The sequence below is a fragment of the Rhineura floridana genome, chromosome 5 (genome assembly GCF_030035675.1).
Source record: "Rhineura floridana isolate rRhiFlo1 chromosome 5, rRhiFlo1.hap2, whole genome shotgun sequence".
NCBI lineage: Eukaryota > Metazoa > Chordata > Lepidosauria > Squamata > Rhineuridae > Rhineura > Rhineura floridana.
The window spans coordinates 57,221,919-57,240,260 of record NC_084484.1 but is presented as its reverse complement, the minus strand read 5'-3'; the positions used below and the strand labels follow the sequence as shown (position 1 = coordinate 57,240,260).

Below are 18,342 nucleotides of genomic sequence, written 5' to 3'. Positions count from 1 at the left end.
ACAGTCCTAGAAGCAGCTGGTAAGAGTGTGAAAATTCCAGGTTGGTAACAATCCATTGGTAAGCTTATCTAAAGATTGGATCCACAAGTGTCAGATACTTAGCACATGGAAACTATTTGTAACAGCCTCTGTGTGGGAACTGTAAATTAAAGACCAGCACTTATTCTTGCTGGAATAATGAACAAACCGGTGACAATAACTGAGACAAGCAGAAAAAGTGGACATTTTCCTTTTATTTCCCACTATCAACATTGTAGTGCAATTTTAAGAGCTCTAACTTTGAAGAGAACAATGCAAAACCATTTCAAACTGCCTTAAAACAAAATACATCCCTGAAGCCACTTTTTTACAGGCTTTCTTTGTCCCAAATGCTACACACACATGAAAAATTCTTCCTACATGTTTATTTTGCTACGTAATATAAGTAGTTCAATTGCATTTTCTGAGTTTTCAGTTTCAAACTTTGTGGACTAGTTTTGTGTTGTGAATAGATAAATGTCCTTCCTTTAAGGTGTGTCATGTGCACTCTTCCCTAGGAATAAGCCTCACTAGACATTATGGTACTTCCAAGTAAACATTCATAAAAATAGAATGCACCTGCTTTTATACCCTGATCCTAAGCATTCTGAATCTGAAGATAGGGCCTAACTATATGTTGAAAGTGAATGCATATTCCTGAAACCTGACAGCTTTTTCTTCCCAAGAAAGCTGCTTTGGAAAGGGTGATATGGTAAGGATAAGCATGTGGACAGAGGTACTTAACCATTTCTCACCCACCACATCTTTGCTCCAAATCCCACCACCACCACTTCCACCTCCTTTTGAATTCTAATTCTAGTTTTTTTTGGCAAATGGGCAACTGGAATTTCATTTGGAGGATAGAGAGAGGACAAGCAAATTTGGAGTAGCGACTTAGCAGGCAGGAAAAGTGTTCCTTATCTCCAATAGTTTTTCTTGGGACAGGGAAGTCATGAAGGTTCAATTACTTGCTTTTACATGTAAGGTGTGGTTAAGCCCTAACAGGTTCCAAGTCAGTATGCTTAGAATTGCAGTCATAGTATAGATCAATTACACGCCTCTTAAGTCACTTATTTCTAACTTATCTGTTTAGTAAATGTAATACATTTGCTTTGCAGGAATGTACTTTTCTGTTTGTTTAAATGCTAAAGCAGGCCTACACAACTTGTGACCCACCACAATGAGTGTAGCCTATTGAGGGTTCTCGTTTTGGCTGCCTGCCTCTGACTGCAGAGTCTATAATATGCATTCCGCTTAGTGGAGCACAAGTTATGCCAATGCCATTTACCTAAAAAGCAGACCATATTTAATTTCATTATAATTCAGATGGAATTGATTAAACAATTGTTTCTGTTTCAAGCAGTCAGTCTTTGGTATGAGTACAGTGGAGAGAGAAGCATATAGAACTGGGATATACTTCTCTGTATACATTTGAAGTGAGCTCAGTGCACTTGTTATTCAAAAAGGCATACCACGAGTTAAGGTTTGTTGCTCCGAAGTTATATATGACACAGATTTCAGCTTCAATACACTCATGTTACATCGTTATTACACTTTGTACAAAGCCAATGCTCCTCACTGACAAATGAATGGTACTTCCTGATCAGATCATTCCTTCAAGCCCTCAAACTCAACAACAAAATTGTCACCAAGCAAATTAAACTGTCTTCAAAATATATGGGATGGAATGTGCTAGTCTCAAGCCTCCCCAAGGTTGTCTGCTGCACATATAAGTTCTTCCCTGACTTCTCCTACATTGCAGGTACTGTACAAGGAACACCTGCACTGCTTGAGACACAGCACTTTCGTAAACCATCAGAAAGAGGGGAAAAACCTTGGTTAAAGCGTCATGTGGTAATAAAGAAAGGTAGTGGGAAGCTCCTTCAGAAACACAGTATGGCCTCTTCTTGCCTGTGATTCTTGGCTCAGGCTTTGTAAACTTCAGCACTGCTGGACCCTGAGCAGTAGTATTCTTCCCAAGCCTAAACATTCCCAACAACTAAACATTAGTTGTTAATCCCCCCTCTCCCAATAGTGTGCAATGCTACAATTGTTCTAGAGCAAGATGACACTGCTAGCAGAACATCACATTTATAAACTGCATTGTAACCAGGGATTCAGTCTCTTATGCGTACATGCAAGGACCACAGCACTGCAGGAAGTCCAAGCCTTGCCCTGCATCTTCCTGCAGTGAGGTTGACAATGTCCATTTCATTCTCCACTGTTTTTGGAGTGGGTACTATACTTGGATAATGTATCACTATGACAGCAGATATCTGAAGTACCAGATATGATTCAGGATCTATTCAAATTGTCATACTTTTTAAAGGATTTTAATCTCATTTACAATTTTTAAATAGATGTAATGCTTTATGTTTGATAACTTACCCTTTGTGCTACAAGTAGTAGGATTTCTTATTAGCTGTGTGACTTATGCCCCTTTGCCAGTCTCGAGTTACCTGTTAGTTTGATAGGCCAGGGGAAAAAAATGGGAGGTGTTTCTTCCTTGCCTCTATAGTGTTTCTTTATAAAGTGTCCTATAACTAGAGCACAGCCCTCTTGAACACTTAGAATCCACATTTTTTCTCTGTTGTCTTGCTTTTAAGTAATAGCAGTACAAACAGTTCACTATGTGCTTTTCAGTTTGGTGCTCCTGATGCCTCTATATTTTGATTTATTGAGGACCATAATGACAACAGCTATAAATCCCAACAGGCCTCCAAGAACAGGGGGGCCACATGGACTGAACTCCTGGGCAATTCCTGACAGAAGAGGGCAAACTATGCGGCCCACGGCTGAGACAGACTGACCAACACCTATGAGCATACCACTGGCCTGGTTCCCGCCCAGAGTCAGCTCAAGATCAGTGATACAAGTACGTCCTATTGTGGTTGAAAATGCTAAAAATGTGGAAGACAAGATCACTGCCCATACATTTTCTGATAAAGAATATATTATTATGAACACACAGGTGAGGATAGTGGACCGTAGTAAAATGGCGTAAGTATTGTGTTGATACAGTCTTGTAATTGGTCCAAGCAGAAAACCAGCAGCTACTCCAAGTGTGCTACTGTAGCTTATGAGGTAACCAGTGATTTTAGGTTTTATCCCAAACCTCTCTTCAAGTGCCAAGACAAAATTGCTATGATATAGCATTACTGAAAGAGACATCAGTAGCCGTACCAGGAAAACATCCCACAGATCGGAACGAGCAATGCTGCTAACCCTCTTCAGCACAGACACAACTTGAGTCCAAGAGGTCTTGGTACGAGTACTGTATTTCATAGTTTCCTGAGATAAAGATTCCATCTGCAGGCTGTGTTTTACCTCTGCTAAGAGACTGTCTTTTGTTTTGTTAATAATGATCCATTCGTCTCCATGCTTCTTTTTTTCACACCACAGCAGCATCCAAAAAAGACCTTAAAAGGAAATTTGTAGCACAAGTTACAAATTGAGTCTGCACTACATTTTCTATAAATAACCTAATGCACATCATGCCTGCAACAGTTGTAACACAATGTACAGCCACATTACATAGACCCAACATCAGAGGTAGCTAAACTTGTGGGGCCCATGGGCGCATATGCAAACCAGAGAAAATGTTGTGGGCACAACATACACACCACAACCAAGCATACACTACAACCTTTTATACTGGCTACAATAAAATGCTTCTTTCAAGCCTAATTTTAACAGGGTGGGTCATGTGAGCACTAGGGAAGATTTCTGTGGCTGCATGTCCAACCCTTGGTCAATACTTTTAAAAGGAAATTAGTGCACTGGTGATTCTTTGAATCAATCTGTACTTGTCTCAAGGTGAAAAAAATTTTTTTTTCATAAAAGCAGACGATCATAACATGGTCATAATTGACAATTTGTTTTTGTTTATGCTAGGCCTGGGGAAGTGGATCTGGCCCAGTGGGCCTGATTGTTATTTCTCCCGTGTGATGCTGGCTAATTTTGAAATAATATCAGGTGACCTTGCCTTCAGACGTCTTCAAAAGTCCTTTTCAAAGCACTATCTTGAGCAGTGCTGTAAAATGGCCTTCTGGTGATCTGACATTTACTGGAGGCCAAGTGGATGTGGCTTGGCAGGCCTAATTAAGCTGGCAAGCCGGAGCTTCTCCATCAATGGATTATGCAATTGCACAAAGTCACCATTTATAAAGTAAATGAAGGGAAGAAAACAGGTAGGGGTAGGTATAAGGATAGAGAATGAACCAAAAGCAGGTACTCCAAAATCCCTATACACTTTTGATAATAGCTTTATGAAGGTAATAAGAAAAAGCTTTTAAGAGAAAAAAAATCAAACAACATACCAGCATTCAAGATGAAAATGGAAGCACAGATGAAAGCTGTGAGGTAAAATCCACCCTCTAGCTCCGTAAGGTACCCTCCAACGACAGGTCCCAGGATGAAACCAATACTGGACGCTGCATTGAAATGTCCTATTACTCGGAGGCGCTCCTTCTCAGAAACCAAGTCAGAGATGAGAACCTTTGTAACTGAATGTGTGTGTTTGAAAATACCTAAAAATTAACAAGGAAGGTATTTAGAGAAGTACAGTGTGGATGGCTATAGATTGAAAACTGTCAAACCCATGTCATCAGGCAGCAGAGAGAAGTAAAGTGAGTACCGAATATTTTAAAATGCAAATAAATGTTCTTTTGAACTTTTAACTATACCCTTCACCCCCCCCAAAAGTGACTAGCTGTGTGTGTTCAATTTAGGGTTGGGCATTTGACCTATCAAATACTATCAAATAGTGCTCAAGTATTTTTGATACTTAAGACTAATTTTAAAAATCCAAATCAGATAACTGTTATTGTGAAACTGCAACACTGTCCTTAAAAACATTATAATGAATTACTTATTTCTATCACATTTTTATTCTGGCCTTCAAAGAGTTTAGAGTGGCATGTATGCCCACGACCCCAAATTTACCCTCACAACCCCATGAACGAGGTTAGGCTGAGGTTGTGTGTGACTGGCACAAGATTACCTAACTATCTGCATGGCCAAGTGAGAAGTGGAACCTGGATCTCCATGGGACAATGCTCTACTCACTAGAAAGTGCCCTTTGTATTTGTAGCTGTTTCTGTTTTTGTTTAGAGATTCCTACAGCTCTAGCAGACAGGCAGTGGGATAAACTTTTATTATACAGTAGGGCCCTGCTTTATGGCGCTTCGCTTTACGACGATTTGCTAATACAGCGGTCTCAATTAGATGCAATTAGACTAAAGCCCCACTCATACGGCACTTGTTCCGCTTTTATGGCGGTTTTCGGACACCACACACCATTCTATTCAGTGAGTTCCGCTTTACAGCGGGGGTCCAGAACGTAACCCGCCATATGAGTGGGGCCCTAATATATTGTTAGGTTTACTACATGGCTTGCCCCCCACTTCTGCCCTTGCTAACCAATGGCACCATAATATAAGTTGCTCTCTACACAGTAGCATTCTTGGAACATTTGAATGTGGCTCTTATTTATTTATTTATTTAATGTAAGCTACCCTAAGAAAGTTTGCAAATATTTTAAACCAAGACTATATTAAAAAAACAAAAAAGATGTGCTTCTATGTATAAAAAATAATTCTATAATCAGAACAAGAATAGACATAATCTATTTTAAGAATTTTAAATTCCCTTGATTTTAAATGGGAGAAATATAGCTTTTCCACCAGAAAAATGGATATTAAAAGTGCTTAATTTTGGTTGCATTGTGTGTAATGCATTTAACTCTTCAAAATTATTACTTCTCTGAAGTAATATGAATGAACTGAGCTGTAATTCCCATAACATAACTGTAATTCCTGTAAAAATGAACACAACTTGGGTATGAATAGACAAGCAGTTACCTACCTACAAAGATCCGGGCAGCAGCAAATAAAATCACGTTGCTGGATATACTAAGCATAAAATAACCCAATGCACTGAAGAGAATGCAGACAAGTAGGCAATAAGGTCTTCCTACTACATCACTCCAAGATCCCTAGATAATACAGAAAGAGTGTGTTCAGATCAACAGTTGTCTACAGTTTGTTATTTTTCCATTGCATTTATAAAGAATGTATTAAATGGAGGGAAAGATTTTCAATCTTTTTCATTAATAAATTGTGACAACAATTTTAGCGCACAATAGCCATAATTTGTCAATTATTTCTCTGCAACAGATAAAAATCCAACCACGTAATGTAAGGAACTTGCTTCTGAAGCTAAATTATTCTGAACAGAAGGAATCAGTGTGATGGGATAACTGTTAAGCTCAAAAAGGAGTTGATATATGATAGTGGCATTGATAGGTACTGGTGTGCTTACAACAATGTGTTTTGCGATGTCTGGTTTGAACAAGCAATTTTTGCTTTTGTGAACAGATGTTGGTGTTAGAACTACGGAAAAGGGGGAGAGAAACTTTTTTTATAGGCTGTGTGTATGGAAAATTTTTAAATAGGTTCCTGACGCTATTTAGAAGCCCAAACTGTCAAAGCTAAGGAACTGTATGGCATTTATCTGATATATTAGATAATTTCCTGTAATTGCAATAACAGCAGCCAAAAAAATAAATAAAAATCCAACTACAGAAAGGGCAGCTTCTTAATCTGAAGTACACATGGGAATAGCAGTAATGGTTTAATTAAAGGCTCTAAAAATACATGGAGCCCAAGGGGCTACATATAATGCATAGCAAATTGCTTCTGAGGAGTTTCAAAAACAGTTTGTAATGTGGGGGTCATTTGCCCAACAAGAATGGATGTTTTCCTTGATTTGTTTAGCTCTTAAATTCCAGCTCTTTTTCTGCTCATTTCACTCTGAAAATATACCTTTAATTTGCTCAGTTTTTATCATATCATTTTCCTAGCATATTTCAGCCTTGCACAAATCTACTCATATATTGTCACAGTAACCTTATGGAACAGGCTCAGCTGAAAAATAATGGCTTACTCAAGGCAATAAGCTAAAGGGGTGAACAAGAATTTGAACCTGGAATTCCAGCATTTAAATACAACGTTTTGTCTACTCCATCATACCATTTCAGGCCATTAAAAATGATAAACTTACCACTACAGTACTGGAAATGAGCTGCAAAACACCATATAAAGATCCTAAAAGTAAGGAAAGCATTTTAAAAAAATCAAATTTGAATTATAATTTCACAATAAATTTTCATTTAAGAGAAAACACATAGCTCCTGACTTATTCCAATAGTAGTCTTTGGTTCACAGATTCTTCTGGCCAGATAAATTCTTTAAATTTGAATTACTAGAGGAAAATTGTACTATTTAGCAAGTCTGTGTGGAAGAAAGCCTTACGACATGGTACCCTTCAGATATTATGGACAGCAACTAGGGCTGTGGAGTCGGTACGCCAAACCTTCGACTCCGACTCCTCTATTTTTCTACTGTCCGACTCCAACTCCGACTCCACGCAAAATTGCTTCTTGTCAATCAAAATTTATTTGGAAGTCAGAGTCGGTACATTTCTACCAACTCCGACTCCACGCAAAATTGCTCCCGACTCCGACTCCACAGCCCTGACAGCAACTCCCATCAACCGTGGCCAGCATGGCCAATTCCTGATGGGAGTTGTAGACCAAAAAATTCTCCATCCCTGATTTAGACACTGTCAACAGATGGCAAAAGGAGTCCAGAAGTTGAACTTAAGAGACTGTAACATGATGGCAGTTTCCAATGTGTAAGTGCAATATATATTCACATATCCTGAAAGCCAAAATTGTGCATTACAAAACTACAAAATTTTCAGAACTGAGAAATACAACAAAGTTTCTGAATTTTATCACATCAAACACAAAGAAGAGATGAATCCAAAGATCTCATTTTTGTTGGATTTGCAACCATTTTGGAAGAACCATTTTGCAAGCTTGTATTTAAACACTCTCATGGCAGCTTAAGGGACTGCATGAAGGCAAATGCATGGGATATCATACAGTCAAGTGAGCAAACTGGTGGTGAAGGGGCAGAGTAAGCCTTGCATAAAATAAATTGAGCTGCAAAGGAGGGAAGCCCCCTTCTCTGTGTTCAGCATACAAGTCAGCAGGCCGCTGAAGTTGGGGCAGAACTCCCCATCTCTTCTCTGCCAACTCTTAGAAGAGTAGTAAAAAAAAAAAGTACACTACTAACTTTTGTGGGCTTATTTATGAAGTGACTTAAACTGTGTATCTGACTTCTCTTTGGTAGATATGTAATGGAACAGGAAGGTAGACTGGAGGTTTTTCAGTGAAGTACCAACTCAGCTATATTGCTCCAAACAACTGGCATGAATTTCTACTTTAAAATGTATTTGTGTAAGAGGGTCATCACGGTGTAATTTGCATGGCTGCTGATAGATGGAGTGAACTAGTGTGATGACAATTAGGAGGAGATTGCAGAGGCTGGAGGAAGAGAAAAGGCTTAAGCAGAAAAGGGTGGGCGGTTGAAGAGGCAGATGCGGTAGTTGAGGGGAGCCCAAGAGGAGGGAAGAAAGACTTTTGGGGGGAGGAGCAACAGGGATAGCCAAGTTTATTGCTGAAATAAGCCAAGCGGCAGCTGGCAAATAGCTCAATATGGCCACACATGCCTGTTTCCTCCTGGGAACAGCCACAAGCAGCCAAAGCAAGCTGCCCCTTCCAACCATCCCAAGCTTTGACTTCTCCCTCACCCCCCTTATGCTGGGGGGGGGGGCAGAGCTAAACAAGACTGACCTTCTCCCGCATCACCTGATTCCAGGCTAATTCAGGTGCACAAGAGAGGTGACCTTTATTCTAGCAGTGCATTGCTGCAGGATAAGGTCCTTTGAAGCCTGGATTTTGGGACTCCAAAGCCCAGTAAAACAGAGCATGTTCAGATGAACAAGAGAGTTACCTGTAGGTGGAGCCTGCAGAAGGGAGCTCAGAATCTGCATGTTCATTTTTTTTTAAAGTAAAAAAGTTATGCAGCAAACATGTACAGGTACCCTGTTAAGCAATTTCTGTGAAATGAGCCCACCTGGCTGCTCCTGTCTATCAGTGTTCTTAGACAATGAATGAAGTGAGACCTGTGACTGATAAGTGAGCTGTTTGTACACCAGGCAATAGCAATCCATGGAGTCCTAAAGAGCTGCTGTTTTGCCCTCTTTGTACTTTTCCTGCTTCTGCCTTTTTTTTTTACTAGTCCTTGGAATCTCCGTAATTTGCCCTTCTTTTTCCGTAGCAACCAGGATGCATCTTTCCTGTGCTGGGTTCACCTGAGATCGGGTAGCACCCAGAAATTATTTTCTGCAAACAGTACTACACAATAAGTGTGGGTGAATGCTAAAGAGCCCCCCTCACCCATAAGGCAAGGAGGGTTAGGTATGTCTCCTGCTTTGCAGGAACTAAAGACCAGAGATTCATTAAGAATTCACTGTACAGTTAATTTACAGTACAATGGTATACATGTCTACTCAGAAGTAAGTCTCTTTGTGGTTCCAGGTAAGTGGGTAGAGTATGGCAGCCTAGCCTTTGGTTTAGGGTTAGCATTTGGGAAAAACAATGTGTCTAACAGCTACGGCAGGCAGAAATTCAACAGATCCAGCCTTTTCTAGTATGGAAATACAAATATGGGAAAAGATTAACCATGACTACTCTCTAATTTTGTGTAAATGTTGTGCCCCAAGCACTCCCTCAAAATTTTAAATGTGCCCTCTGGTCCAAAAAGTGACCCCTGATCCAGCTTCTGCTGCAACTGTGCAGGCACATTTCCCCCCCTTACATTTAAATTGTTTGTTTGAACTGATCCTACAAATATGTTTTAGTATGGCCTAACTGCTTAAATAATATTACTTCCAAAAAATTTAAAGCCTTCCCCCGCCCTCAAGGAGACCAAACAAATTTAGGCATTATATTTAGAAACCATTATAGCCAAAAATGGAATGGAAATGTTCAGTCAGGATGCTCTAGATTACTAAAAGTTGGATAATCACAAACAGTGATATCCAAGTAAATCATACTCAGAGTAGAACCACTGAAATCAATGGGCTGAAGTACATTGATTTCGATAGTCTGAGTATGACTTAGCCATCTTTTGTATGATAGCTAACTATCTCCTTCATGTCTTGCTTGCAAGTTTCCCAAATACATTGTTTGCTATAGAAAGAAAACCATTTATATTAAGAGCTCACTGATTATGGGAAGTCATGAGTTGCATCTTGCTCCTTCTCTTCTGCTCTAATTGCTTGTCCTGCCTATCTTACTCTTACTCTTGTCACATTTCCTAAGGCCAAGAAAATTTGACATGTCCCACTTAAGGCCTGAAACAGGCCCTTTGATTATTTATTTAAAAGAATTTCCATCCATTTAATATTTAAAAAATCTCTAAGAAGTATGCAAAAATACAACATAAACACAGTGAAACAGTATCATAAAAATAGAAACACAACATAAAAACCAATAAAACAGTATTACAGCAACAGATAAAAACCGAAATTCAGTAATAACTTTGGTCAGTGCAATCTGCACTAAGTGAAGCTTCTGAATCATTTTTATAGGGAACTCAATGCATAACGCTCTGCAGTAATCCCGGTGTGATGTTACAAGAGTATGGATAGCTGTCCCCAGACTATGTCTGTCCAGGTCTCCAGGAGAAGCCACAACTTGTGCATCAGCTAAAACTAGTAAAAGGCACCGTGTGCTATAGGGGTTATTCAAGACTTAAAATTGAGTCAGTTGTCCAAGAGTCACCCTTGGCTAACATTAGCTCAACCTCTCTGAAATCACATCTTGTAATATCATAAACAGCTTTTCAAGCAAAAGCCCCATAGCTGGATGCTTTAGGATATATAGGGATGTTTTAGATTTTACACCCCGAGGTCCATGGGTAATTTTTGCTAACTTAAATGACAAATTACAAAGTGTTATATGAAGGGTTTTTGAATGACTTCTTGTTGTAGATCGGCTTAATGGTTTCAAGAAAAGGGACACACTTCCCAATTGCTTACAAAGCGGGACAATGTGCTCACCTACCACTCCTGCAATTGTTGGGCTTGCTCCTATAGACTTGATGTGAAGGCTTAATAAGGGAACAATCATGCTGACACCAAAGAAATCCTGGAAACAGACAATACAGATGTTTAGTAACGTAAGCATATATAAATAGGTCAGAAATGCATTGTTAAATGTACTGTCATTGTAATTTCACACTCCCACTAATAGCAACAAAAACATAGTATGTTGTATAATCACTTCAACTTGCCTTTTACTTCATGTTCTATTATTGTGTCTCACAGAACGGATCTGGTCCCAATAATATGAGACACACATGACTACACCTGCTCATAAAAGACCCATTTAAGGAATATTTCTGAACTGTGGATGGAATTCTGAGGCATCTTGATGAATGTAGCATGTAAATTCAACAGTACAGTTAAGTGATTTTCAGGCTCGGGATTTAATGTGTGGCATCGACTTGAAGGCAGTTGACCCATTGAGGTCAATAGACACGACTAACTTGGGTTCATTCATTTTACTGGGTATACTCTGAATAAGACTTTGTTGAATACAACCAAATGGTCTTCTAGGAAGGAGCTTTGTAGATGGCAGTGTGCATGATTTCACTTATTTCCAAATTTGGGAGCCCTCCTGCTCATGCTGCTGAGTTGGGTCTGGGACTTGTGCCCCCCAAATCCTGCCCTGATTACAACAATGTGTATATTTGGTACATGTCTCAGGAGAAGGGAAGCATGTAGCACTCTCCTTGGGCGCTAGCACTCAGTTTAAGCCTTTTTTGAAACTACACTTATTCAGACTTGCAAGTAAAACCTAAACTAAATCTGTAAATGTTTTTATTTGCCTGCCTGACCATGTATGCCTATTTTAATAATGTGTGTTCTACAAAGAAGAGTAGGGGCCAAGTTCCTTTCCCAGAGGCAATTCTTACTTGCCATATGCAACAGGGCGAGACCCCACTTGCATTCATCTCCACGCACAGGTCCACCCACCTTTCAAAGTGGTCCACAGTGGATGGATCGAGTCCCCATCAATGGAATAGACCATTCTAGGTTAGGTGTACAACCTGTCTCAGCTGGTATAAAGCAGCTTCCTACATTCCTCAGTAATGCGCAGAAATACAGGAATCTCTTGCTCAGTCCTTTGTTACTCTTTAAGGAGAACCACAAGACTCATTTTACTTAGCTTTATTCATTTACTGTGTTTGGAAACCCTTTTTCTTAAAGCTTATGCACAAGTGCTTGGGAACCATTCAAGTAATCAGTCTTCCGGTTAAACAATATTCTGCCTAAAAATAACTGATTCAAGCTGTTTATTCAATATGCAGAATCAAATAGTAAAATTTATCCTGGACTGTACCCTTCAAGTGAAAGAGCTGTCCATCAGAAAACAATCTCCTTGTACATATAAACAGTGGACATAAAGACAGACATAACATTAAGACATTGCTCAGTGCTAGTTCAGCCAATAGGATTACAGACTCATACAGACTTTAGCACTATTTCCATTTCCCAACAGAATGTGGCCATAGCCAGGGCTCCCGATTCTTTGTAATGCTCTTACCCTGCACCCAGCATGGTTACATTCAATGGATGAAGTGTCGCTAGAACTTTATTTTCCAAAACACACAAAAAAGGCCACAAGAAAATTTCACTGCTCTGCAATGGTTTTAACTTTACTGAGTCTGTGACACCTCTACTCCCCTGTACAAAACTGCTTCAGTGACTGTGGAGGATGAGAAATTGTGAGAAGTCCAGCCAATAAATGTTATCTACAGCAGGCTTCTGCTGCTGGCTTCTTTGGAGCTCAACAAAGGAGCAATTAAAACTGCTTAACTGTTCTATAAATATTACACGTGCCTTAACTTGTAGCATGTCAAGAGAGAAAGTTAATCCAAATTCTTCTCCCCAGAATGTGACTTTAGATACAGAAGTTTTTTTTCTGCTTGAGGTAAAGGACAAGATGGCACTCCTGCATTCCATGTACAGAATCCAACTGGACTAGCGGTTTACTGCAACACAAGTGACAGGACATCATCCTCCACACACCTGAAGGCAACAAATTTGCTGAGGGGACTCAGGACGAACAGCAGTGGTCTGCTACTGTCACCCCATCTTCCACCAACTGAGGTGAATGCCTCTACCTAATATTAGAGCTGGCCCTGGTAGGGGTAGAAATTGATTCATGGGTAAATTATTTTTGAAGGGGAGCAATGCTTAGGGTCAGACCTCACCACTATCTTGTATTCAGCTTGTGTTCTTGGGTAAATCCAACTAATCCAGCACTATTTCAAATAGCGGCCAGACCAAATGGTTCTGGGACACTTGTGAAGCACAGCATGAGGGAAGCAGCAGTTGTCTCTAGCAGTTAGTATCCAAAGGTGTACTGCCTCTGAATACAGAGGCTCCATTTGTTAGTGTGTCTGAAAGGAAATGCTTCTGTGAGCAGAACTGTTGGGGGCAGACAAGTGAAGGTGCGGCTGAAGTTTTGAATCCACTAGCTGTCACTGGATACAGTCCAGGAATTACTCAGTTTGGGTGACTTATTTGCATTATGAAGGAGAATTCCTGTCAGGAAACTGTACCAAGCATTACAGATGGAGGGGTATGTCTGAAAGAGCTCCCACATCAGTAACATAAATGGTATCAATGCTGCCCTGGGCTCCTACTGGGAGGAAGGGCGGGATATAAATCTAATAAATAAATAATAAATAGATTAGTTTAATCAAGATTTCTCTTTTGAATGAGGATGGTAAGAGGGTCTAGTGGAAACAACATCCGTCTCATCATTGTTATCACAGACCTGAGAGCCCTCTGAGTTTGTTCTCCTGCAGGGCTTAATTTGTGCCAGGATCAACCTCTGGAACCTGATTTTTCTTTTCTTTTTTCAGTAGCAGGAGTTAGCCAAGGGGCGCGTGAGCCAACAATGTACTGTGTCTTTGAACACGTGCAGAGTAAATTCTCCTCAGGAACCAGACACGGGGCACCATAAGTTCAAGGAAAAGTGTTTCGAGACCCGGCATTTCTTCTCTTTTTGGTACCACCCCGATCCCTTGGACGGCTCCGGGGCCCTGCGCCCCCTCAACAGCCAGCACTTCCATCACCCGCCATGTATCCCTAAGAACTGGAGCTGCCTGCTGCTACCGCCGCTGCCTTCCCATCCCCGCCGAGCTCACCAGGAAGCCCACAGTGTACAGGCACAGCACGAACCGGCTGGGCCAAGAAGCCCCGCCGCCCGGCGGCGACGACGACGTCGAGGACAACAAGAACAGCGACGCCGCGGCCGCCACGTCCTCCTTCTCCTCAGGCCTTTCCATTCCGAGAGGAGAAAGCAGAGTCGGCGGGTCCCTACTGGGGCTCCCATTCTCCATACGGGGATGAGGAGCCGGGAGACCGGGAGGAGAATCGCCCAGTAGCCGCCCTGTAGAAGCGGAAGACTCTCCCGGCGAGTGACAGCGTCTCCACTCCTTGGGGGCGGGGCCAAGGAGCGGGGAGAGGGAACAAAAGCCGGCGCTTGCGCAGTGCTCGGTCGTAGGTTTGAAGCGAATAATAATTCAGTTGGGAGGGGAGGAGGGTGTGTGGGGGTCCGCAACAAATATGTTTCATTTCAGACGGCGGGAAGACTTGTTTTGTTGATGATGCTTTTTGTGAAACACGTGCTCACGACTTCTGCGACCCTTTGTCTGGACCTACTAACGTGGCTTTTGAACGTTTGTTAAATGTGTGTTCTAATATTTTAAAATGAAAAAGGGGTAATTATAACAACTATATGTAATTATATAATTACAATTATTCCTTCTTTCATGTTCTTAGCCATGTTTTTTAAAAAATCATTCCTGTTTTTAGCCATGCTTATTTTAATTAAGGTTTAAGTGTACTGCCTTGTGTTACAAGGCAAAGTTACACATGTCCCCTCAGAACTAACTCCGTATGAGTTCAATGGGCCTTCCAGGTACAGGAGTATAGGATTACAGGCATAATAAGATTAGATCAATATGAGAAGTCGATCTTAAGTTGCCTCTTTGGAGTTGGGTAGTGGGAACAGAAGAAGAACCATACTTGCACAACAATCCTATGTAGGCCTACTTAGAAGTAAAACCCACTGAACTCAATGGGACTTACTTCCATGTAAGCATGCAGAACACTGCAACGGTAATCAGCTTGACTGCAACTGGTAGGAAGAACCATGTTATTTATGATTATACAGCCATGAGAGTGGTTGTATACTATAGCCAGTGTGGATTTTTCACATTCTGCAATGTTAAATTGAAAATACCACCATGCCATTCTGATGCTTCCCATTAGCTCATTTCAAAACAAAACCTTACAAAACTTATAGTTCTGAACTCAGAAATGCTTGCTTAACAACCCTCTAAATTTTCATGGCGATACACAAAACAGTCAGAGAGAATAGAGAGTTCAAAGTGTAAAAAGAAAGGAAAAAAACCCAGAGCCCTTTTGGAGTTTTTTCTGTGAGAGTTCTCATAATTTGTTGAAATTCATTAAAAATCAGCCATGTTCACAGAGTACCTGTAATCCTTTTACTGACCTTGCCACATATGCTGACCTTCATCTTCTGCAGTTTAAAAGTTTAAAAAATGCCTGGCTGATTTTTAATTAATGTAAGAAATTTTGGCTTGAACTCAATGATAGTGTCGGGCATGCTCAGTAAGAACCAACTGTCAATATCCTAAAAGCCAGAGTCACAGCTGCTTGGCTTGCCTAATTAGGGGGCCACACCCACATCAGACCTTTATTTCACTTGAGACAGTCATGGCTTCCCCCAAAGAATACTGGGAAGTGTAGTTTGTGAAGGGTGCTGAGAGGAGACTTCTATTCCACTGACAGAGCTCTGCCCTTCCTCCCCTCCCTCCTCCTCCTCCTCTTCCCCTCCCCATCCCCTGTGGTCGGTTTCAGCTATCCTTAACATGATTGCGGGGGAGTAAATCCCACTGAACTCAATAAGCATGCAAATGATCAATCCATTCGCAGCAAACTTGCACAGGATCCCATTTCTTAGCCCCTGGATTTAAAAGCAGAGGAATTCACTAATAGGCAAAAAACCTTGTGGGTTAAGAACGTACCTATAGCCCACAGATATTCCTATTAAACTTTAAAAAGCAGGGGAAATGAGCAGCTATAGAGAATGCGCCAGAGAGCAGGGGACCGGACTTCCTCTCTGATATATTGTGCTGCCATACAAATTTGTCAAAATGCAAACACAATTTGGATTGGTCTTTCACAGTCCAATCCACTTCCTGTGTAGCTTGGAAGAATTTGGTAACGTGCCTCTGAGCATTTTTAAAGTTTTTGAAGTTTGATAGAAATATCTGTGGGGTATAGGTATGTTCTTAAACTGCAAGGTTTTTTGCCTATTAGTGAATAAGAATTATTCAGCGGCTTTTGATACTATCGACCATGGTATTCTTCTGGATCGCCTTGCTGGGATGGGACTTGGGGGCACTGTTTTGCAGTGGCTCCATTCCTTCCTGGAGGGATGAACCCAGAAAGTGGTGCTGGGGGATTCCTGTTCGACCCCTTGGCCATTGACCTGTGGGGTCCCTCAGGGCTCAGTTTTATCCCCTATGCTATTTAACATCTACATGAAACCGCTGGGAGAGGTTGTCCGGGGGTTTGGGGTTCGGTGTTCGGTGCCATACTCTATGTCTCCTTTCCACCTAATTCCAAGGAAGCTGGTTTTAAACCAGTGTCTGGCGTCAGTGGTGGACTGGATGAGGGTGAACAAATTGAAGCTTAATCCAGACAAGACAGAGGTGCTCCTGGTCAGTTGTAAGGCGAATCAGGGAATAGGGATACAGCCTGTGCTGGATGGGGTTACACTCCCCCTGAAGACACAGGTTCGCAGTTTGGGTGTGCTCCTGGACTCAGCGTTAAATTTGGAGTCCCAGGTTTCTGCAGTGGCCAGGAGAGCTTTTGCACAATTAAGATTAGTGCGCCAATTGCGCCCGTCCCTTGAGCTGTCTGATCTGGCCACGGTGACACATGCCTTAGTTACATCCCGTTTAGATTACTGTAACGCGCTCTACGTGGGGCTGCCTCAGTTGGTACAACGTGCTGCAGCCAGAATGTTAACTGGGGCTGGTTACAGGGACCGTACTACCCCCTGTTAAAAAAGCTCCACTGGTTGCCAGTCTGTTTCCGGACACAATTCAAAGTGCTGGTGATGACCTATAAAGCCCTATACGGCTTAGGTCCAGGCTATCTATCAGACCGTATCTCCCTGTATGAGCCTGCCCGGGCCCTGAGATCCTCAGGAGAGGCCCTTCTCTCAATACCCACATCTTCTCAAGTACGACTAGTGGGGACGCATGAGAGGGCCTTCTCGGTGGCTGCCCCTAGGCTTTGGAATTCCCTTCCTAGGGAGGTAAGAATGACCCCCTCCTTGCAGTCCTTCCACCGACAAGCAAATACCTTCCTATTCCAACAAGCCTTTGGAATTGAAGGCTAAGGATAGGGCGTGAAGGGTGCTGCATTGCTAATGTCTATTATATCATTTTTAAACTAGTTTGAACTTTTTTAGCTATATGTGTGTATGGTTTTAATATTGGAAATAGTTTAATCTTATTTTAATGTAGACTTTGTATGTTTTTAATTATATGTATTTTTTATCTGGAAGCCGCCCTGAGTTCCAGTTTTGGAAAAATGGCAGGGTATAAATAAAGATAATAATAATAAGAAGAAGAAGAATTTTTAACTGCTTTCCATAAACTTAAAGTAAAATTGTTATTAAAATACAGTAATACCTTGCATTAATGTACTCAATGGGACCAGAGCGAGTACGTAAACCAAAAATGTCCTTAAAGTGAAGCACTACCTTTTAAAACTTTTTTACCTCTCCTTTATGCGGAGCCTCAAAGCCCCGCACTAAAGCCTCTGCTGCTGCGCTGCTGCGCCTCTCAGCTGATCGTGATTGCGCCTCCCAGCTGATTTGCGGTGGTGCGATTGCATCTATTTCCACCCGGCGCTCTAAAGCCTCTGCTGCTGCGCTGCCGCGCCTCTCAGCTGATTGCGATCACGCCTCCCAGCTGATTTGCGGTGGCGCCATTGCGTCTATTTCCACCCCCACACTCTAAAGCCTCTGCTGTTGTGCTGCGTTTCTGGAGCAATACAGGCATATGGAGCATGTACGTTATAGCAAGGCGACGTTAAGTGAAGCGACGTTAAGCAGGGTATGCCTGTACACAGAACTTTTGAAAGAAGAGTGAAATGGGAAAGTTTCTTTAAAATGATAAAAATTCTTAAGAGAACATTAGCCGCAAGCAGAAAGCTACTACTAATTTTGACATGGCTGTGCTTCCCTTTGTTGAGTCCGGAGGCCTAGGACTCTTACAAATAAGAACCTGG

The 18,342-nt window shown here is 41.4% G+C and overlaps 1 protein-coding gene across 2 annotated transcripts; it reads right to left on the bottom strand.

The window, feature by feature from the left end:
- Window positions 1-215: 215 nt before the first annotated feature.
- MFSD9 (major facilitator superfamily domain containing 9) lies at window positions 216-14,471 on the bottom strand. Of its 2 annotated transcripts, none has more exons than XM_061626796.1 (6): window positions 14,154-14,471; window positions 10,993-11,080; window positions 7,081-7,124; window positions 5,884-6,013; window positions 4,338-4,547; window positions 216-3,437 (listed from the first exon to the last, which is right to left on the bottom strand). In XM_061626796.1, the coding sequence occupies exons 1-6, from the start codon at window positions 14,346-14,348 to the stop codon at window positions 2,647-2,649; spliced, it is 1,458 nt and encodes a 485-aa protein (XP_061482780.1). In that variant the 5' UTR covers window positions 14,349-14,471; the 3' UTR covers window positions 216-2,646. The 2 variants fall into 2 exon arrangements, with proteins under 2 accessions (XP_061482780.1, XP_061482781.1); XM_061626797.1 differs by lacking the exon at window positions 14,154-14,471 and adding an exon at window positions 13,781-14,135.
- Between the last annotated feature and the right edge of the window lie 3,871 nt (window positions 14,472-18,342).